Below are 22,903 nucleotides of genomic sequence, written 5' to 3'. Positions count from 1 at the left end.
AAGCGCGGCTCAACCACAGAGTTTTATGCGCCGCATTCCTGTGCAGTTCCACCTCCTTAACGCGTGGCACAATTTTGCAGCGCGTTCGCCTGATTGGGCGGAAATTGCACCGGAAGGCAGAGAAAGTAGTGCATGCGATTTGGTGCCCGCGAACGCACTGCACTTGCGATCTGTGTTTTGGGGGCGCCATTAACAATGCATTGCCACCCGCAGCAAATCGCAAAAGGCAGCGCGTTGTCAGCTCGGTGCGGGAAAAGCATACGGAACGCACCTTTCCCGCACTGCATTGCGGTGTGAGCTGGTCCTAGTGCTCCGCCCACACCTGTGCAATTTGAGTCGCAGACAGAATTGCTTCGATTTTGCCCACGATTCCAAATCGTGTGACGAGTGTGCGATGCCTTTTACTTCCTAATAGCACCCCCATTTTCACACAATAAATCGCAACGCTTGTCGCTCAAACAGCAGCAGAAGCTTCTTTTGAGCATCATCATCGCTCACTGCAATTTGGCGTGATTCATCGCTGGGCGATTGGGGTGCCATTAATGGCGTGCGTTGCGATTTTGCGTGATTTATCGCTGTGTGATTGGGGTGCCATTAATGCTGTCAATGGCGCGTGTTGCGATTTGGTGTGATTTATCGCTGTGTGATTGGGGTGCCATTAATGCTGTCAATGGCGCGCGTTGCGATTTGGCGTGATTTATCGTGGAGTGATTGGGGTGCCATTAATGCCGTCAATGGCGCACGTTGCGATTTGGCGTGATTTATCGCTGTGTGATTGGGGTGCCATTAATGCTGTCAATGGCGCGTGTTGCGATTTGGCGTGATTTATCGTGGAGTGATTGGGGTGCCATTAATGCCGCCAATGGCGCACGTTGCGATTTGGCGTGATTTATCGCTGGGTGATTGGGGTGCTATTAATGGCACCCCAATCGCCCCGTGATAAATCACGCCAAATCGCAATGCGCGCCAGTGATGCTCTAAAGAAGCTTCTGCTGCTTTTTGAGCGACAAGCGTCATACGTTGCGATTTATCGCTGCGCGATTCTGGTTCTATTAAGAAGAAGTGGCGTCGCACACGCATCCCACGATTTGGAATCACGAGCAAAATCGCAGCAGTTCTGTCTGCGACTCAAATCGCACAGGTGTGGGCGGAGCATTAGGACCAGCTCACACCACAATGCAGTGCGGGAAAGGTGCGTTCCGTATGCTTTTCCCGCACCGCGCTGACAACGCGCTCCCTTTTTTGCGATCTGCTGCGGGTGCCGATGCATTGTTAATGCCCCCCCCCCCCCAAAAACACAGATCGCAAATGCAGTGCGTTTTGCGGGCACCAAATCGCATGCGCTGCTTTCTCTCCCTACCGGTGCAATATTCCGCCCAATCAGACGAATGCGCTGCAAAATTGCGCCACGCGTTAAGGAAGTGGAACTGCGCGGGAATGCAGCGCACAAAACTCTGTGGTTGAGCCGCGCTTTTTCCACCCCCCATCTGTTCTGTAACACTGCGTACAGCTTTAAGACTCCCCCCCCCCCCCCCACCCCCCCAACTTGTTAGTTGAAGGATTTGTCAATTTTCAATGTTCCCCTCGAAGTCGCAGGAATGACCCTCCCCCCCCCCGCTTTTTTTTTCTTGGATTGGTACGCGTCCCCCCTGGCAGTGCCCAGCCCCCCCCCCCCATGCCACTTGTTTAGGATTGACCAGATTTAAAATTCTAAATGCAACCCCCCCCCCCCCCCTATAGACTTTAATAGGGTTTGTCCCTGACTGGCTGAGCAGGTTGTCTCTGTACAGAGCTGTGTGTCAGTGACGTGTAGTGTCGGGGGAGGGAGTAGTGCTGTAGGGGGGGGGGGGGGTGTTGTAGCTCTGGATGTGACGGAGGGGGGGAGGTACTTCCTGCTTCCTCTCCAGCACAGGCTGATCTTAGGGCCCGGGGCTCTGCAGGGATCCATGGCTCTGGTCAGGCTGTGTTAGGCAGGCGGAGGGCCCCTAGACGGCTCCCAGATGATCTGCTCAGTGACAGCTGGAGACAGACTGAGTCTCTCCTCCAACCGGAGGGAGCTGGAGAAACCCCTGCCAGAGGGGGACACCGCACAGGTAGGTGACATCGGGCAAACCTGTACATGTATGATATGTGACGGGACCAATGTATATCTGCAGGGAGAAGTATATACTTATATAGCTACTACACATCTACATGTATATCCAACATATGTGATCATCTACTACATGTAGAACCTCCATATGTCTTCATCTACTACATACCTACATGTATACCCTCTATATGTGATCATCTGCTACATACCTACATGTATATCCAACATATGTGATCATCTACTACATACCTACATGTATACCCTCCATATATGATCATCTACTACATACATACATGTATATCCAACATATGTGATCATCTACTACATACCTACATGTATATCCAACATATGTGATCATCTACTACATACCTACATGTATACCCTCTATATGTGATCATCTGCTACATACCTACATGTAGAACCTCCATATGTGATCATCTACTACATACCTACATGTATGACCTCCATACGTCTTCATCTACTACATACCTACATGTATATCCAACATATGTGATCATCTACTACATACCTACATGTAAAACCTCCATACGTCTTCCTCTACTACATACCTACATGTATACCCTCCATATGTGATCATCTACTACATGAACCTCTATACGTCTTCATCTACTACATACCTACATGTAGAACCTCCATACGTCTTCTTCTACCACATACCTACATGTAGAACCTCCATACGTCTTCTTCTACCACATACCTACATGTAGAACCTCCATACGTCTTCTTCTACTACATACCTACATGTAGGACCTCCATACGTCTTCATCTACTACATACCTACATGTAAAACCTCCATACGTCTTCATCTACTACATATCTACATGTAGGACCTCCATACGTCTTCTTCTACTACACACCTACATGTATACCCTCCATATGTGATCATCTACTACATGAACCTCTATACGTCTTCATCTACTACATACCTACATGTAGAACCTCCATGCGTCTTCATCTACTACATACCTACATGTGGGACCTCCATATGTCTTTTTCTACTACATACCTACATGTAGAACCTCCATACGTCTTCTTCTACTACATACCTACATGTAAAACCTCCATACGTCTTCTTCTACTACATACCTGCATGTGGAACCTCCATACGTCTACTACATACCTACAAGTAGAACCTCCATACATCTTCATCTACTACATACCTACAAGTAGAACCTCCATACATCTTCATCTACTACATACCTACATGTAGAACCTCCATACGTCTTCATCTACTACATACCTACATGTGGGACCTCCATATGTCTTTTTCTACTACATACCTACATGTAGAACCTCCATACGTCTTCTTCTACTACATACCTACATGTAGAACCTCCATACGTCTTCATCTACTACATACCTACATGTAGAACCTCCATACATCTTCATCTACTACATACCTACATGTAAAACCTCCATACGTCTTCTTCTACTACATACCTGCATGTGGAACCTCCATACGTCTACTACATACCTACATGTAGGACCTACATACGTCTTCATCTACTACATACCTGCATGTAGAACCTCCATACGTCTTCATCTACTACATACCTACATGTAGAACCTCCATACGTCTTCATCTACTACATACCTGCATGTAGAACCTCCATACGTCTTCATCTACTACATACCTACATGTAGAACCTCCATACGTCTTCATCTACTACATACCTGCATGTAGAACCTCCATACTTCTTCATCTACTGCACACCCACATGTAGAACCTCTATAAGTCTTCATCTACTACATACCTACATCTAGAACCTTCATACATCTTCATCTACTACATACCTACATGTAGAACCTTCATGCATCTTCATCTACTACATACCTACATGTAGAATCTCCATATGTCGTCATCTACTACATACCTACATGTTTGACCTCTGTACGTCTTCATCTACTAAATACCTTCATGTAGAACCTCCATACGTCTTCCTCTACTACATACCTACCTGTATATCCTCCATACATCTACTACATATCTACATGTCGAACCTCCATACGTCTTCATCTACTACATACCTACACGGAGAAACTTCCATATGTCCTCATCTAATACATACCTACATGTTTAACCAACTTACCTCTTCATCTACTACATACCTAAATGAAGAACCTCCATACGTCTTCATCTACTACATAGCTACATGTAGAGCCTCCACACGTCTAAATATAATATATACCTACCTGTATAACCTCCATATGTCTCCATCTACTACATACCTACATGTATATTCTCCATACCTCTTTATCTACTACATACAGTGCCTTGCAAAAGTATTCGGCCCCCTTGAACTTTGCGACCTATTGCCACATTTCAGGCTTCAAACATAAAGATATAAAACTGTAATTTTTTGTGAAGAATCAACAACAAGTGGGACACAATCATGAAGTGGAAGGAAATTTATTGGATATTTCAAACTTTTTTAACAAATAAAAAACTGAAAAATTGGGCGTGCAAAATTATTCAGCCCCCTTAAGTTAATACTTTGTAGCGCCACCTTTTGCTGCGATTACAGCTGTAAGTCGCTTGGGGTATGTCTCTATCAGTTTTGCACATCGAGAGACTGAAATTTTTGCCCATTCCTCCTTGCAAAACAGCTGGAGCTCGGTGAGGTTGGATGGAGAGCGTTTGTGAACAGCAGTTTTCAGTTCTTTCCACAGATTCTCGATTGGATTCAGGTCTGGACTTTGACTTGGCCATTCTAACACCTGGATATGTTTATTTGTGAACCATTCCATTGTAGATTTTGCTTTATGTTTTGGATCATTGTCTTGTTGGAAGACAAATCTCCGTCCCAGTCTCAGGTCTTTTGCAGACTCCATCAGGTTTTCTTCCAGAATGGTCCTGTATTTGGCTCCATCCATCTTCCCATCAATTTTAACCTCCCTGTCCCTGCTGAAGAAAAGCAGGCCCAAACCATGATGCTGCCACCACCATGTTTCACAGTGGGGATGGTGTGTTCAGGGTAATGAGCTGTGTTGCTTTTACGCCAAACATAACGTTTTGCATTGTTGCCAAAAAGTTTGATTTTGGTTTCATCTGAGCAGAGCCCCTTCTTCCACATGTTTGGTGTCTCCCAGGTGGCTTGTGGCAAACTTTAAACAACACTTTTTATGGATATCTTTAAGAAATGGCTTTCTTCTTGCCACTCTTCCATAAAGGGCAGATTTGTGCAGTATACGACTGATTGTTGTCCTATGGACAGAGTCTCCCACCTCAGCTGTAGATCTCTGCAGTTCATCCAGAGTGATCATGGGCCTCTTGGCTGCATCTCTGATCAGTCTTCTCCTTGTATGAGCTGAAAGTTTAGAGGGACGGCCAGGTCTTCGTAGATTTGCAGTGGTCTGATACTCCTTCCATTTCAATATTATCGCTTGCACAGTGCTCCTTGGGATGTTTAAAGCTTGGGAAATCTTTTTGTATCCAAATCCGGCTTTAAACTTCTCCACAACAGTATCTCGGACCTGCCTGGTGTGTTCCTTGTTCTTCATGATGCTCTCTGCGCTTTAAACGGACCTCTGAGACTATCACAGTGCAGGTGCATTTATACAGAGACTTGATTACACACAGGTGGATTCTATTTATCATCATTAGTCATTTAGGTCAACATTGGATCATTCAGAGATCCTCACTGAACTTCTGGAGAGAGTTTGCTGCACTGAAAGTAAAGGGGCTGAATAATTTTGCACGCCCAATTTTTCAGTTTTTTTATTGAACAAAGTTTGAAATATCCAATAAATTTCGTTCCACTTCATGATTGTGTCCCACTTGTTGTTGATTCTTCACAAAAAATTACAGTTTTATATCTTTATGTTTGAAGCCTGAAATGTGGCAAAAGGTCGCAAAGTTCAAGGGGGCCGAATACTTTCGCAAGGCACTGTGCCTACTTGTATAACCTTCATATGTCTTCATTTACTACATACCTACGCATATAACCTCCATACGTCTTAACATACTACATACCTACCTGTATAACCTCCATACCTCTACATCCACTACATATAGAACCTCCATGCGTCTTTATCTTCTATATACCTACTTGTATAACCTTCATACCTCTTCGTCTACTAAATACCCACATGTATGACCTCCATACTGCTTGATTTACTACAAACCTACATGTATAACCACCAAAAATTGACTAAATACCTACATGTATAATCTCCACAACTCTTCATCTACTACATACCTACATGTATAACCAACATACATTTTCATCTACTACATACCTACATGTATGACCTCTATACCTCTTTATCTACTACATACCTACATGTATGACCTCTATACCTCTTTATCTTATACATACCTACATGTATGAGCTCCGTACCTCTTTATCTACTACATACCTACATGTATGACCTCAATATCTCTTTATTTACTACATATCTACATGTATAACTTCCATATGTCTTCGTCTGCTGCATACCTACATGAAGAACTTCCATACCTCTTCATCTACTACATATTTACAGTTAAAACCTCCATACATCTTCATCTGCTGCATACCCACATCTAGAACCCCCATACGTCTTCTTCTACATGCTACATACCCACATCTAGAACCTCCCATATGTATTTGTCTACTATAAAGCTACATGTAGAACCTCCATACCTCTTCATCTACTTTATACCTACGTGTAGAACCTCCATACGTCTTCATCTACTACATACCTACATGTAGACTCTCCATACGTCTTCATCTACTACATACCTACACGTGTAACCTCCATACGTCTTCATCTACTACATACCTACACGTGTAACCTCCATATGTCTTCATCTACTACATACCTACATGTAGAACCTCCATACGTCTTCATCTACTACATACCTACACGTGTAACCTCCATACGTCTTCATCTACTACATACCTACATGTAGAACCTCCATACGTCTTCATCTACTACATACCTACATGTAGAACCTCCATACCTCTTCATCTACTACATACCTACATGGAGAACCTCCATATGTCTTCATCTACTACATAGCTACATGTAGAACCTCCATATGTCTTCATCTACTACATACCTGCATGTAGAACCTCCATACGTCTTCATCTACTACATACCTGCATGTAGAACCTCCATACGTCTTCATCTACTACATACCTGCATGTAGAACCTCCATACGTCTTCATCTACTACATACCTACATGTAGAATCTCCATACGTCTTCATCTACTACATACCTACATGTAGAACCTCCGTACGTCTTCATCTATTACATACCTGTATGTAGAACCTCCATATGTCTTCATCTACTACATAGCTACATGTAGAACCTCCATACTTCTTCATCTACTACATACCTACACGTGTAACCTCCATACGTCTTCATCTACTACATACCTACATGTAGAACCGCCATACGTCTTCATCTACTACATACCTACACGTGTAACCTCCATACGTCTTCATCTACTACATACCTACATGTAGAACCTCCGTACGTCTTCATCTATTACATACCTGTATGTAGAACCTCCATATGTCTTCATCTACTACATACCTACATGTAGAACCTCCATACTTCTTCATCTACTACATACCTACACGTGTAACCTCCATACGTCTTCATCTACTACATACCTACATGTAGAACCGCCATACGTCTTCATCTACTACATACCTACACGTGTAACCTCCATACGTCTTCATCTACTACATACCTACACGTGTAACCTCCATACGTCTTCATCTACTACATACCTACATGTAGAACCGCCATACGTCTTCATCTACTACATACCTACATGTATAACCTCCATACGTCTTCATCTACTACATACCTACATGTAGAACCTTTATACGTCTTCATCTACTACATACCTACATGTAGAACCTCCATACGTCTTCATCTACTACATACCTACATGTAGAACCTCCATACGTCTTCATCTACTACATACCTACATGTAGAACCTCCATACGTCTTCATCTACTACATACCTACATGTATAATCTCCATACCTCTTCAGCTACTACATACCTACATGTATAATCTCCATACCTCTTCAGCTACTACATACCTACACATATACCCTCAGTATGTCTTCATCTCCTTTATACCTACATTTGGAACCCCCATATCATGTAGGAAGACAATGTTCGGTCTTTCCTGGATCACTCGCTGATCTGGGTGAAGTCCAGGAGATGAACTGACATGTATGGTCTCGGCACCGTATGACCCCATTCCATGTTCTTCCAGGTTCCGGTAACCTTTGATGATGTGGCAGCTTACTTTTCGGAGGACGAGTGGAAGGACCTGGAAGAATGTCAGAAGGAACTCTACAAAGATATGATGAAAGAAAATTATGAGGCGCTAATATCTCTGGGTAATTCTAAGAAGGAAAAGTCCATATATTGTACAGATTATTCCACCACTGACCCCTCTGCAGAACATTGTTCCATCCCATCCCCCTCATGACTTATCCAAATTGATATATTCTGCAGATTATTCCACCACTGACCTCTCTACAGATTTGCAGAGCATGGCTCCCCCCTTCCTGAACCACTCCAGGCAACATACCCTCAACATGGGGGGTGCTCTAGGGCATGGGGGGGCTCTGCTTCCATCAACCCAAAGCACCTTGTCCCAATGTTGATGGGGACGAGGGCCTCTTCCCCATAACTCTGGCTGGTGGTTGTGGAGGGGGGCTTATCAGAATCTGGAAGCCCCTTTAACAGGGGATCCCCAGATCCTGCCCCCCCCCCCACCCACCTGTGTGAATGAGTATGGATTCACCAAAAAAGTGAGTAAAGGCACAACACAAGTTTTTGACAATTATTTTATTTTAAAAAATGTCCCCCTGAAGTAGATCCATCATTAATCACGATGCTGCTTTGTCAGTCCAAAAACCTCCAGTCTGTTTGCTGGCTCCCGCCGCCTGCCTGCTCCGCCGATAGGCAGTTCTTAAATAGCTAAGGGGTGGGGCCACCCAGCGACGTCACCAGATTGCCCTTCCCTCTCGTGATGTTATCGACCGGGGCATGCTGGATGAATGACATAAAAAAGGAGCGGAGTCACCTAATAATGTCATCTGGTGACTCCGCCCCTTAATCATTTACGAAATGTCAGACGGCTGGAGCCTTTTACAAGACCGGAGTTTTTTTAAAAAAAATGTAATAAAGGAATTGTCAAAAACACGTGTTGTGTATTTACTCACTTTTTACACTTTTTTTGGTGAATGGGTATGGGTACTATGTACTCCATACTCATTCACATGGGGGGAGGGGGGGCTTCCAGATTCCAGTAAGCCCCCCGCCCGCAGACCCCCACAACCACAAGCCAGGGTTGTGAGGAAGAGGCCCTTGTCCCCATCAACATGGGAACAGAGCACTCCACCCCAAAGCACCCCCCCCCCCCCATGTTGAGGGCATGTGGTGGCCTGGTATGGTTTAGGAGAGGGACACTCACTTACCCCCCCCCCCCCTTCCTGACCTGCCAGGCTGCATGCTTCGGTAAGGGTCTGGTGTGGATTTTTGAAGGGAACCCCCGTTTTTTTTCTGACTTTTGTGTTGCCGGCATTCTTTTGAGCTCTCAGTGGGGAAGCCCGCTGACAGCTGATGAGTCATCGGTTGTTAATGACGCGGTGGCCAGCTTCCTGGCCTGCTGCCTAACAACCAACTATTCTTCACGCACAATTCGAATCAGTCAATCTGAATTAGAATTGGTCTGAAAATGTGGAATTCGTTGGAAAACTAATATACAAAACTAAATTCGTTACCATTTCATTCAGAGGTTTGGATACATCCGAATCCCTGAATAACCAAATCATTGCACCCAAATTAATTTCACATGTCTTTTCTGTACTAATTATATTCAAGAATAAGACCTCTTCTTTGCATTGTTTAGTAAGTTCCATGTGATGGGTTTTGGTCCTGTTTCTCATTTTTGTTCTCTCCCTGTCTCTCTCCCTGTCTCTCTCCATCCATCATAGAGGACGGACCAGCGAATGACAAAGAGAAGATTATTTCCAAATACAACGAGAAGTTGGACAATGTTGTCCCATCTGCACTGCCCGTCTTGGATCCCTCTTCCGCTTGTCCTGGCATTGTTGGTAACAGTAGCAGTCAGTCTGCCAATGGTCAGCCCCAGGGGAACAAGGAAGAGGTCAATTCTGAACACACCTCATCCTACTTGGACAGCCTCAGTCCCAGCATGGCCCAGGCCGACCCTACCAGGGATGAGGGGGAGAAAGCCTACCGATGCACAGAGTGCGGGAAAAACTTCCGAAAGCGGGACAGCCTAAAGCGCCACCAGCAGACTCACACAGGGGAGCGCCCCTACAACTGCATAGAGTGCGGGAAGAGCTTCATCCAGAAGCAGCACTTGGTCACCCACCTCCGGACCCACACGGGGGAACGACCTTACAAATGCGAGGAATGCGGGAAGAGCCTGAGCACTAACGAACGGCTGAAGATCCACCAGAGGATCCACACTGGGGAACGCCCCTACAAGTGCGAAGACTGCGGCAAGAGTTTTCGAGCCCACCGGGTGCTGAAGGTTCACCAGCAGACCCACACTGGCGAGCGCATCCACAAGTGCGAAGAGTGCGGCAAACGCTTTCGGCACAAGCAGACGCTCATGGCCCACCAGAGGAGCCATTCTGGGGAGACCAGTTACAGCTGTAACGAGTGTGATGAGAGTTTCCGAACCTTCAAGCACCTGAAGTTCCACCAAAAGCTGCACCGTGGAGAAAAGCCACATGAGTGCGAGGACTGCGGCAAAGGGTTTAGAAAACGAGAACACTTGAGGCGCCATCAGCAGATCCACACAGGCGAACGTCCTTTCTCCTGTGAGGAATGTGGCAAGGGCTTTATCCAGAAGCATCACCTTATCCGCCACCAGAAGACCCATTCTAGTGAACGACCTTTCACTGTGGTCATTGTAGAAGAGTTACCGTACTCTAACCCTTCAAATGGCAACTGCCGAGGCAGCCCACACATTTGCAGCGAGTGCGGAAAAAGCTTTACCACGTACGAGCACCTGAAGAGACATAACCGCCTCCACAATGGCCAGCGGCCCAACAAGTGCGAAGACTGCGGCAGGACCTTTAAGTCTCAGAAACTCTTGAAAGACCATAAAAAGGCTCAGGATGAGGAGACGGGGCAGTGCCGGGATGAAGACAGTGAGAACAGCGAGAGCCAGCGGCCAGCCCCCGGAGAAAAGCCGTTTGAGTGCGGCGAGTGCGGCAAAATGTTCCGCTTCCTGAAGCACTTGAAGTTCCACCTTCACACCCATACTGGGGAGAGGCCCTTCAAGTGTGAGTCTTGCCAGAAAACCTTTCGTAAAAGGGACTGCCTAAAGAGGCACCAGCAGATCCACACAGGGGAGCGACCGTTCACCTGCGCCGACTGCGGCAAGGGCTTCATCCAGAAGCAGCATTTGGTGAGACACCAGAGAACTCACACCGGAGAACGCCCCTACATCTGCAGCGAGTGTGGCAAAACTTTCAGCACCTGCGAGCACCTGAAGATCCACGGCCGCACCCACACTGGGGAAAAACCGTACAAGTGCAACGACTGCGGGCAAAGCTTCCGTAAGCGGGAGTACCTCAAGTGCCACCAGCAGACCCACACTGGGGAACGGCCCTTTACCTGCTCTGAGTGTGGCAAAAGCTTCATCCAGAAGCACCACCTCATTGCACATCTCCGTACCCATACTGGGGAGAGACCTTACCAATGCAATGACTGTGGGAAAACTTTTCGGCACAAGCAGAATCTAACCACGCACCAAAAGATCCATGGCATTGGCTTGTAAGGTCAAAATGAATGGCTTTTGTTTTTTAAGTTTTTTTAAGTGTTGCTCTTTTATAACTTCTGTGGCCGGTGTGGATTTGGAGACCAGTTACTATAGGATGCAGCCCTGTGGAGCAGTGGTGCTCAGCTGGTGGTCCAGGAGATGAGTGTGGTGAGGACCTGGGAGTTCAACCAGTGTCTGCATTGTATAGACTGCTGGGAATTACTGCTGGCAAATTTGGCACAGTTGGGTAAACCTTGCGGTTCCCAGGTGTCCCATGTTAGTAAAAGTCAATGCCCACTCTATGATGGACCCAGTGCACTTCTAAGAAGGTCCCATGGTTACTATTGGTTACATTTTTCTTCCCTATTCCCTTAGGTAGTTTAGAAACTGCACTATATGTGGCCTTTAAGATGAGATGTTGGCTCCAATGTAGAGCTGGATGCCCACCACTTCTTTGGAGTAGCAGAACACCGCAGGTGTTGTCCATTGAAGGTTAAAGCATCGCTGTTAGAATCTTGTCATTCAAATTATAATTCTCTTAACTAGCCTTGTTGATGCTTTATATCAGGGGTCTCCAAACTTTTCAAACAGAGAGCCAGTTTATTGTCCTATAGACTTTACGGGGGCTGGATTGTGGCCAGTGAGGGTATAAAATGTCCCAGACTCAGCATCAGTGAGATTAAACATGGCCTCTGGGCCGCTGGTCAATAGGAGGAATGGTACCCTATCAGTGGTACCAGTGGAAGGAATAGTGCCCCATTATTGGTGTCAGTGGGGAGGAACAGTCCCCTATCATTGATACTAGTAGGAGGAATAGTGCCCCATCATTGGTCCCAGTGGGGAGGAATAGTGCCCTATCATTGCTATCAGTGGGAGGAATAGTGCCCCATCATTTGTGTCAGTGGGAGGAATAGTGCCCCATCATTGGTGTCAGTGGGAGGAATAGTGCCCTATCATTGCTATCAGTGGGAGGAATAGTGCCCCATCATTGGTGTCAGTGGGGAGGAATAGTGCCCCATCATTGGTGTCAGTGGGGAGGAATAGTGCCCCATCATTGGTGTCAGTGGGAGGAAAAGTGTCCCATAATTGGTGTCGCTGGCAGCAATAGTGCTTCATCATTGATACTAGTGGGGAGGAAAAGTGCCCCATCATTGGTGTCAGTGGGAGCAATAGAGCCTCATCATTGATACTAGTGGGGAGGAATAGTGTCCCATCATTGGTGTCAGCGGGAGGAATAGTGCCCCATCATTGATACTAGTGGGGAGGAATAGTGCCCCATCATTGATACTAGTGGGGAGGAATAGTGCCCCATCATTGGTGTCAGTGGGAGGAATAGTGCCCCATCATTGGTGTCAGTGGCAACAATAGTGCCTCATCATTGATACTAGTGGAAGGAATAGTGCCTCACCATCAGTGTCAGTGGCGAAAATGATGTACCGCTGTTGGAATATTGCTTCATCATTGGGAATAATAGCGACCTGAGAGCCACATAAGGTCTAGCAAAGGGCCGCAGTTTGGAGACCACTGCTTTATATCATCATTTATATGTCAGAGAGGCAAAACAAGTGCAATCTACCAATTCACAGCAGTCAGTAACCGAAGTGTTTAAAAGGAATGCAATGTGCCAAGCATAAAAGTCAGTAAAGTCAGTCATGTCTTACTCTTCCTTCATTTGTATTATGAAGACTTGGCTTTTTATTACCCCAACCCCCCCGGATGATAGAGATCCCCCAGGCTGCAGGTGAATGGGAAAGGCTCATTATGGAAGTCTGCATGACCACCATACAAGGCAATAATATTACAGATCCTCTTCATGGACCTGAGGCTTCTTAAAATTTCTGAGCTCTAGATGATAATATAGTATGGCAGAGACTAACCCCTACGCAGCCCCAAAAAGTGCTGAAATATGTCCCTTGGGGGGATAACAGTGGGTCGCGTGTGGTCATCCTCACAACAAGTTAGAATTCGCTTTTCATTATTTCTTCATTATATGAGGGACATGTGGAAGATCCAACAAGCCTAGTCTGCTGTGTCCTGCTGTCTTCCCCATTGTGCAGGAACGGACAAGTTGGATGTACAAATCAGGAGCCTGCAGGAACCTTTAGGATGCCAAGGAAAATCTTCATTCATTGACTTCAACAAGCAGGCACCAGCACCCGTATATATATATATATATATATTTTATAAGCCTAGCTCTGGGATCTGTGCAGTCCTACCGCATTATTTTCTTTAGGACTAAGCGTAATATGTACTTCCCTTACTATCACCCACCTCTCAGACTCTCTCTGTGACTAGTAGAACCCCATTGTGTCCATCTTTGTGTTGTTTACAAGTGTGCAGCCAAGCACTGAAGCCATCTGATGTCACTTTTTTGGGGAAGTGTTTAGCAAACCTTTTTTTTTTTTGGGTCATGGCACCAGGCTTTGTGTGGTGGCTTCCACCAGGGGAGGACTGGGAACCTTTTGGGCTGCCGGGCAAACACAACCAACTGGCTCTTTTGTGGTAGGGACAGATCAGTTGGGAATAAAAAAGTCCAAAGTGGGTCATGGTGCCACATTGACATTTGGGTGTCCCTAATGGCGCTTTTCCACTGCATGGAACCGAACGGTTCGGCTCGCTTTTGTGCTTTTCCACTGCTGCTACCGCATGGTATGGTGTAGGAACGGTTCGGTACGGTACGGTACGGCGGCGCTTTTCCACTGCATGGAACCGAACGGTACAGCTCTCAAAAACAGTACCACCTCGACTGTGGTTCCAAGAGGTACCATACCCGGTACCATATCCCACAATCCTTTGCATGCAGTCACTACTAGCCACTGATTGGTCAGAGAATCCCACCCACCCCATTGTTATCCCACCCACTTAACTTTAGTACTACTTTAGTGGAAAAGCAAACCGTACCGTACTGAACCGTTTCCACTGCGGTACCAGCAGTGGAAAAGCAAACCGGGCCGAGTAGAGCCGAGCCGATACTTGCAGTGGAAAAGTGCCATAAATGACTTGAGAACTTGAGAACCTTCGGATCTTCCAGCATCTATGTCTGTGAAGATTCTCATTTATTCAGGTCATTCAGCTGGACTTGTTCTGTGACGTTGAAGATGTCTCGTAGCTTCCTCAAGCCACTTCTTCATGTTGAAGATGTTTCGTAGTTTCCTCAAGCCACTTCTTTGGTATCAATGAGCATACCCAGCATTTATAGCTGCATCTTAATCCAATCGCAATGGAACTTGTAGATGCTTTTGGTAAAGAACAAGGTGGGAGGTGTGGAATTTAGTTACATAATATCATTGTTCATGTCAGGAAGCCTTCATATCTGTTAGTTCCTTGAAGACTCAACACCTAAATTCAACATTGCAGAACAAGTCCAGTTGAATGTGACTGACTAATACCCGCTATCTTCAGTGGCGTCGCTATGGGGGTGTGGTGGTGCGAACTGCACCCGGATGACACCTGCCAGAGGGGTGACACCATCAAGTAGGAAGTGATATCTGACCACAATGGTGTCACTCCCATCAGGGCTAGATTAACGTAGGGGCTATTGGAGCCGCAGCTCCAAGCCCTACCTTAATGTAGCCCAGCTGCCCAAATACTTCCTCCTGGCGCTGCCGCTGCCCAGTTTCCATTGCTGTTAAAATACTGGTTGCTAGGACTCCCTAGCATCCTAGCAACCAGTCAAGTGCAAGTACAGGCCCCAACAGAGGAGGAAGATGTAATTTCCTCTTCCCTGCTCCGCCTCCAAGTGCCCCACCTCCTGGTTTCCGCCCTGCAGACACCGGAACCAACTAAGGTTAGGGGAACCCGCCAGGAATCGGGACTGAGTACATTTCACTGTCTGGTAAGGAGAGAGGTGGTGCGCAGACTGGCAGTGGCACTGCAGCAGTAAGGGAGAGAGGGTGTCCTCTCCTGCAGGGCAGTCAGTGGCGTCACTAAGGGGGTGTGGATCATGTTTTACCACACCAGGCAACACCAACCCTAGTGACGCCACTGGCTATCTTCCAGCATCTTTTTCCTTTGTGGCTCTTGGCATTAGATCTAATGATATCTCAGAGCCAGAAAGAATACCGGTGCTGGAAATTTCCCTCGGGCTGATGATGTGATTGCAGATCTAAATGGGGAACAGTTAGCTATAGAACACCCAGCATGTGTCATTGACTGGGGGTCCCACTCTGATCAAGGTCTAAATGTTAAGGAAGTTCCCACTCAGGGCCTCCAAACCAGCCCATCTCAGTATTGGCCTTGGAGGGCAAATGCCGCTTTGCTTTCGTGCCCAGTCCTCCCCTGACTTCCACCGAGGTGCCAACAAATTGTTTTTTTGAGAAACAGGTGAAAGTTTGCTCTTCTGAGATGATGGTGACCCTTGAAATTCCTCTTTATGAAGGTGTTGGATGGCTGAAGACCATTTATTGTACTTTTATTAGTGAAATCATCCATCAGGAATAAATATTCAAGGCTTGCCTCTTTCCCCAGAGAGATATCCTATTGGATAATTTGTACCGGACGTTCTGAGCACTTAATTGTTGATGTGGTGAGCTGGTCTATGAAAAAGGAGGGGGGGCGTCTGGAAAAATATGTGATATGTGTGTCCCAGACAGCTCATGCTACTTTCCTCTTTATTATCTGTTTGGATGAAGTGAGCAAGCTTGGGAAATAGTGATTGGACTGCCCTTTGGGTCACATGACCATTGCCGGGCAGCACATGGTCCCTCACTGTCTTGGCAGTCAACACTGATTGGTGCTAGAGGGGCCGATTTATTATTTGCACAATAGAGTGTTCTTCTATATTTAAATGTGTGAGATCTATGTGTAGACTGATGTCTATATGTAGAAAATAAAGTTCTCTATTTTATCTATTCAGCAGTCAGCACTTCTAACTGTAAGACAATTGTTCTCTGTCCCTATGGGCAGCACTGTATAGACCGTGTCTCATTGTAACATGTATGTGTCCGGCTCGGCACTGTGCGATCTTTTGGCTTGGAAACCCTCAGTATGGGGAGAACTGTCTGAGCCAAAAGTCTGATCCAGAATATTTAGTCAGCTTTGACTCTTATGAGGGGTCGGGGATGCCCTGAAGTCAAGTTAAGTTTTTGTAAAATTTAGAATTTGGCGATGTTCTGGCTTGGAGGTATACTATACGGCTAAAAGTTTGTGGACATCTGACCATCGGACCTATATGAGCTTGTTGGACATCCCAAACTGAAAACCATGGTCATTATTGTGCAGTTGGCCTTCCCTTTGTAACATATACAGTGGGGATCGAAAGTGTGGGCACCCCCAGGTAAAAATTTGTATTAATTTGCATAAAGAAGCCAAGGAAAAATGGAAAAATCTCCAAAAGGCATCGAATTACAGATTAGACATTCTTATAACATGTCAACAAAAGTTAGATTTTATTTCTATCATTGACACTTTCAAAATAACAGAAAACAAAAAAATTGCATCTGCAAAAGTTTGGGCACCCTGCAGAGTTAATATCTTGTACTGAACTTTGCAAATGAACATATAGACAAGCCTGATGCATTTTTGGAAACAAGTTCTGTGGACCGATGAGGTTAAAATTGAACTTTTTGGCCGGAATGAGCAAAGGTACATTTGGAGAAGAAGGGGCACAGAATTGAATGAAAAGAACCTCTGTCCAACTGTTAAGCATGGGGGTGGATCAATCAGCTTTGGGGTTGTATTGCAGCCAGTGGCACAGGGAACATCTCCCGAGTAGAAGGAAAAATGGATTCAATAAAATTTCAGCAAATTTTGGATGGTAACTTGATGCCATCTGTGAAAAAGCTGAAGTTAAAGAGAGGATGGCTTCTACAAATGGATAATGATCCTAAACACACCTCGAAATCCACGGGAGATTACATCAAGAGGCAAGTGTCACAGCTTGTAAACGCTTTTTGTAGCCAGCCAAGAGTCTTTCAATTCTTGTTTGAGGTATCTTTGCCCATTCTTCCTTACAAAAGTCTTCCAGTTCTTTGAGATTTCTGGGCTGTCTGTCACGCACTGCTTTTTTAAGGTCTATCCATAGATTTTCAATTATGTTGAGGTCAGGAGAGTGTGAAGGCCATGGCAAAACCTTCAGTTTACGCCTCTTGATGTAATCCCCCGTGGATTTCGAGGTGTGTTTAGGATCATTATCCATTTGTAGAAGCCATCCTCTCTTTAACTTCAGCTTTTTCACAGATGGCATCAAGTTACCATCCAAAATTTGCTGAAATTTTATTGAATCCATTTTTCCTTCTACTCGTGAGATGTTCCCTGTGCCACTGGCTGCAATACAACCCAAAAGCATGATTGATCCACCCCCATGCTTAACAGTTGGACAGAGGTTCTTTTCATTAAATTCTGTGCCCCTTCTTCTCCAAACGTAGCTTTGCTCATTCCGGCCAAAAAGTTCAATTTTAACCTCATCGGTCCCTAGAACTTGTTTCCAAAATGCATCAGGCTTGTCTATATGTTCATTTGCAAAGTTCAAACGCTGATTTTTGTGGTGAGGACGTAGAAGAGGTTTTCATCTGATGTCTCTTCCATGAAGACCATATTTGTACAAGTATCTCTTTATAGTGGAATTGTGTACCACAACTCCAGTGTCTGCCAGATCTTTCTGGAGGGATCGTGCAGTCAAATGCGGGTTTTGAATTGTTTTTCTCACAATCCTGCCAGCTGTTCTGTCTGATATTTTTCTTGGTCTTCCAGATCTTGCTTTAACTTCCACTGTTCCTGATGACTTACATTCTGAACAGAGGATATTGACATCTGAAAACGCTTTGCTATTTTCTTATAGCCTTCTCCAGCTTTGTGAGCATCAACTATTTTCAGTTTCAGTTTTCTAGACAACTGCTTAGAAGATCCTATGGTGCTGATTGTTGGGGCAAGGTCAGATGAGTCTGGGCATTTAAAACCTTTGAGATTGACATCACCTGGTCTTCCCAGATGATGATTGAGAACAATCCATGACACTGGCAGGTCTCAGCCTTGCAAAGGGGGCAGTGCATGCTATAAATTCTGGCGGGTGCCCAAACTTTTGCAGATGCCATTTTTTTGTTTTCTGTAATTCTGAAAGTGTCAATGATGGAAATAAAATCTAACTTTTGTTGACATATTATAAGAATGTCTAATCTGTAATTTGAAGCATTTTGGAGATTTTTCCAACTTTCCTTGGCTTCTTTATGCACATTAATACACATTTTTACCTGGGGTGCCCAAACTTTCGATCCCCACTGTAACTATACATATAACTATAACATTCTGAGCTCCTTTAGGAAGGCCTTCCATAAGATTTTGGAGGGTGTCTGTGCCAATTTGTGAGGTCAGATACGAACATTTATTGAGAAGACCTGGCTTACAATTGGTTTTCCAATTTATCCCAAAGATGTTCAGTAGGGATGAGGTCAGGGCTCTGTGCAGGACACCAAACTGGTCAAACCATGTCTTTAAAGAGTTGGCTTTGTTCACAGGGCAGAGTCATGCTGGAACAGAAAAGGGTCTTCCCCAAACTCCCAAACTGTTGCCACTAGTCTGAACTTGTGGACATACAGTTCTATTCTGAAATCATTACCATTAATATGCCCCCCCCCCACCTTCCTAGTCAAAAACAATGGCCATTAATATGGAGTTACCCCCAATTCTAAAACCATGGCCGTTAATATGAAGTTGCTCACCAATCCCAAAACCATGGCCATTAATATGAAGTTGTCCCCCCCCCCATTCTAAAACCATGGCCATTGATTTGGAGTTGTCCCCCCATTCCAAAATCATGGCCATTAATATGAAGTTGTCCCCCCCCCATTCTAAAACCATGGCCATTGATTTGGAGTTGTCCCCCCATTCCAAAACCATGGACATTAATATGAAGTTTCCCCCTCCCCCATTCCAAAACCATGTCCATTAATATGGAGTTGCTCCCCAATCCAAAACCATGGCCAATAATATGAAGGATATGGAGTAGTCCCCCCCATTTAAAAAAGATGGCCATTAATATGGAGTCGCCCCCCCCCCCCCATTTCAAAACCATGACCAATAATATGAAGTTTTCCCCCATTCCAAAACCATGGCCATGAATATGGAGTTGCCCCCTTTCTGGCTATAACATCCTCTACTCTTCTGGGAACACTTTCCACAAGATTTCAGAGGGTGTCTGTGGGAATTTGTCCCATTCTTGGGGTCAGGTACTGATGTTTGATGAGAAGGCCTGGCTCACAATCGGTGTTCCAATCCATCCCAAAGGTTTTCAGAAGGGTTGAGGTCAGGGCTTTGTGCAGGCCATCTAAAAGCCTTGACCCCTGGGTCCTTTAGTCAGGTACTGATATTGGATGAGAAGACCTGGCTCCCCATCTCCAACTAATCCCAAAGGTGGTCAGTAGGGTTGAGGTCAGGGCTTTGTGCAGGCCATCTAAAAGCCTTGACCCCTGACCATCACACTATTATGAGCTTGTTGGACTTTAGTCAGGTACTGATATTGGATGAGAAGACCTGGCTCCCCATCTCCAACTCATCCCAAAGGTGATCAGTAGGGTTGATGTCAGGACTCTTGAGTTCCTCCACACCAAACTGTCTTTATGGAGTTGGCTTTGCAGACAGGGGCACAGTCATGGTGGAACAGAAAAGGGTCTTCACTAAACTGTTACCGCAAGGCTGGAGGAGCCCAATTGTCTACAATGTCTTTGTATGATGGAGGATTACCGGGACCCTTCCCTGGAGACACCCGAGCTCCATCATTTGTAGGGACGTTCACAGACTTTTGGCCACATAGTGTATGAGGTAGTTTACAGACTCTTGTAAGTGGGAGGTAAAATCTGGGATCTGATTAATGTGTCTGGTATTTTTGATGTCTTCTTTGCATGGCAGAGTACCCTAAATAACTGTATATCCCATGTGCGCACTTTAAAAGAAAATATAATTCATTTTATTTAAATTGAACCGACAATTGACCACTGCTGAGTAATGCCTCGTACACACGCATCGATAGTTGGCCGTGAATTTTGCGGCCAACCGACTTTTTGGCCGAATAAAATCTGGTGTGCAGGCTATAAAATTTTTGTTGGCCGTCAACACAACGGCCGATTTTTCGTCAGTCAGTACAGATTTCGGGAGACAAAAATATGATGAGCAAGACTGGGCATGCTCAGAGAAGAAAAAACACACGGAAAGTAAACCAGCACATGACATCACTTCTGAAGTAGATTTTTGTTGGCTGAGAAAATTAGTGTGCAGTCTAGACAACATTTCAACCAACACAACAACACTGGACAAAAGTCGGCCGATCGGTCGGCCGATAATCGTTGCGTGTGTACGAGGCATAAGACCTCCGTATGGAGAAAGTTGTATCTCCACTCATGGTGGCATCTCTTATTTAGTGATAACATTGACTTCTAGAGGACATTGTGATGGTGGCTGTGTTCCCATGGTTTGTTTTATTTAATATTTTCCATTTTTTTTTGGATGGTTTAAAACTCTTTTTTTCACTTCAAATTAGTCCATTTGGTAGCACTCACTGGGGGAGGGTCAGCGCTCTGGCCAATTCAGGTTCTGTTGCTTCCAATAGTGTCAGTCTAGCACAGGCAACATGATTCCTGGAGGGTAGAGTGTCAGTGTGCTGCCTATTTGTCCTTGGCCAGTTGGTAGGCGGGGGGTGGCCACTAGACTAAGCTGTATGACTTCAGTGCCGTAGAAGAAAATGAGGTCACAGGGTTGTCTGGGTCACAAGGTGGACTGAAGAACCCCTTGACAGGTGAAGCAGATCTCATATCCAGAAGTCTGGTGTCCAGTTTAAGTCATGAGGCAGGAGATCTAGAATGCAATCTTCATGACATCACTCATCTATTGAGGTATTCAATATACGGCATGACATGAACTCCATTTCCAAGATGGCAGCTACCACTGAACAGCACTCTCCTGACACCCCAACTCCAGCAGTTCTGGATAAAGCCGGGCAGTGCTGGGACAAGGTCACCTAGAGCCCAGGGCAAACATGCCATACTGCCCCCCCCCCGTCCCCCCAAGATGCATGAGCATTATGTGTTAGCCAAATTCCCCCCACAAAAACACTTTGCAGGAATCTGTATGCCTACCTCCTAAGCATAAATCCCCCGTCCCTGCTGAAATCTTTCCTCTCAGCACAAACCTCCCCCCCAAACTAAAAAAAAAATTCACACCACCTAGCAGAAAGCCTCTAGCCCTAAAGGTCCCCTCCTAGTACACAACTCCCCCCCCCCCCCCACTTCAAATCTCTTCCCCCAGCACAAATTCCCCCAACCCCCCAACAAATCTTACCCCCCCTCCCAAAACAAATCCCTCTAAATCACCACTCTTAGCCCCCCCCCCCAAGTTTTCCCTCCTTGAACAATACTTACCCCCTGACGCCCCCAAATCCCCCCTTTCATCACAGATCCCCTCCCCCAATCTCTTTTGGTGCCTCCCCACCACACATGATACTGCAGTACCCAGGGAAGCCGCTTCTCCTGCCCACCCCTTGTTTCGGCCCTGAAGACATGAGAGGTGATAACTTTTATCAAGGTTTTAATGTGGTTTGTGTCCACGTTGAGAAGATCTTTCCTCTCTCTTCCTGTCTTACACTTGCCTCCTTAACAGGAAGTGAGGGATGATCTTCGTCATGAAGGGGGGGGGGGGGGGGGCACAGCAAAATATCCCTGACAGAGGTTCTAAACCATCCTTACCCTGCTAGAAAATGTGATTTTGTTGCAGCCTGTGTCCCCATTGGGGGAACTTCTGCACACTTCCTGTTCTGTCTGACCCCCATAATGGTGAGATGCATTGTCCTCACTAAGAAAGCAAGGCTCCTCCCTGCCAACCAGTGCTGGCCATGCCATGTGCTTCCTAGAGCCGTGATGGTGTAATCTGGGGAATGAATAAAGAAGAGTTCCAGGTAGGGATACCTGTGGCATCCCTCTAGAAGCTGGAAATCACTGAAGTAGTCTCCGCTACAACACCGCTACCACAGTGATCTCTCTCTTCCCGGTCCCATGCTGAGTGTTTTGCGCAGTTGCATTCTAAACAAAGGAGGTTGGCTGCATTCA

General features: G+C 45.7%; 1 protein-coding gene and 1 long non-coding RNA gene across 2 annotated transcripts; both read left to right on the top strand.

The window, feature by feature from the left end:
• Positions 1-1,880: 1,880 nt before the first annotated feature.
• Positions 1,881-12,387, top strand: LOC309556211 (uncharacterized protein). Its single transcript, XM_082258613.1, has 3 exons — positions 1,881-2,093; positions 8,337-8,463; positions 10,069-12,387. The coding sequence occupies exons 1-3, from the start codon at positions 2,001-2,003 to the stop codon at positions 11,889-11,891; spliced, it is 2,043 nt and encodes a 680-aa protein (XP_082114739.1). The 5' UTR covers positions 1,881-2,000; the 3' UTR covers positions 11,892-12,387.
• Positions 12,388-15,516: 3,129 nt separating this feature from the next.
• LOC309556221 lies at positions 15,517-16,723 on the top strand. The gene is made up of 2 exons (XR_014225307.1): positions 15,517-15,886; positions 15,931-16,723. It is a non-coding gene; the product is annotated as an uncharacterized lncRNA (long non-coding RNA).
• Positions 16,724-22,903: the final 6,180 nt, after the last annotated feature.

This window comes from Pelophylax lessonae, assembly GCF_965119305.1.
Source record: "Pelophylax lessonae genome assembly, chromosome: 5".
Lineage (NCBI taxonomy): Eukaryota > Metazoa > Chordata > Amphibia > Anura > Ranidae > Pelophylax > Pelophylax lessonae.
This window is presented reverse-complemented; position numbering and strand designations above follow the sequence as displayed.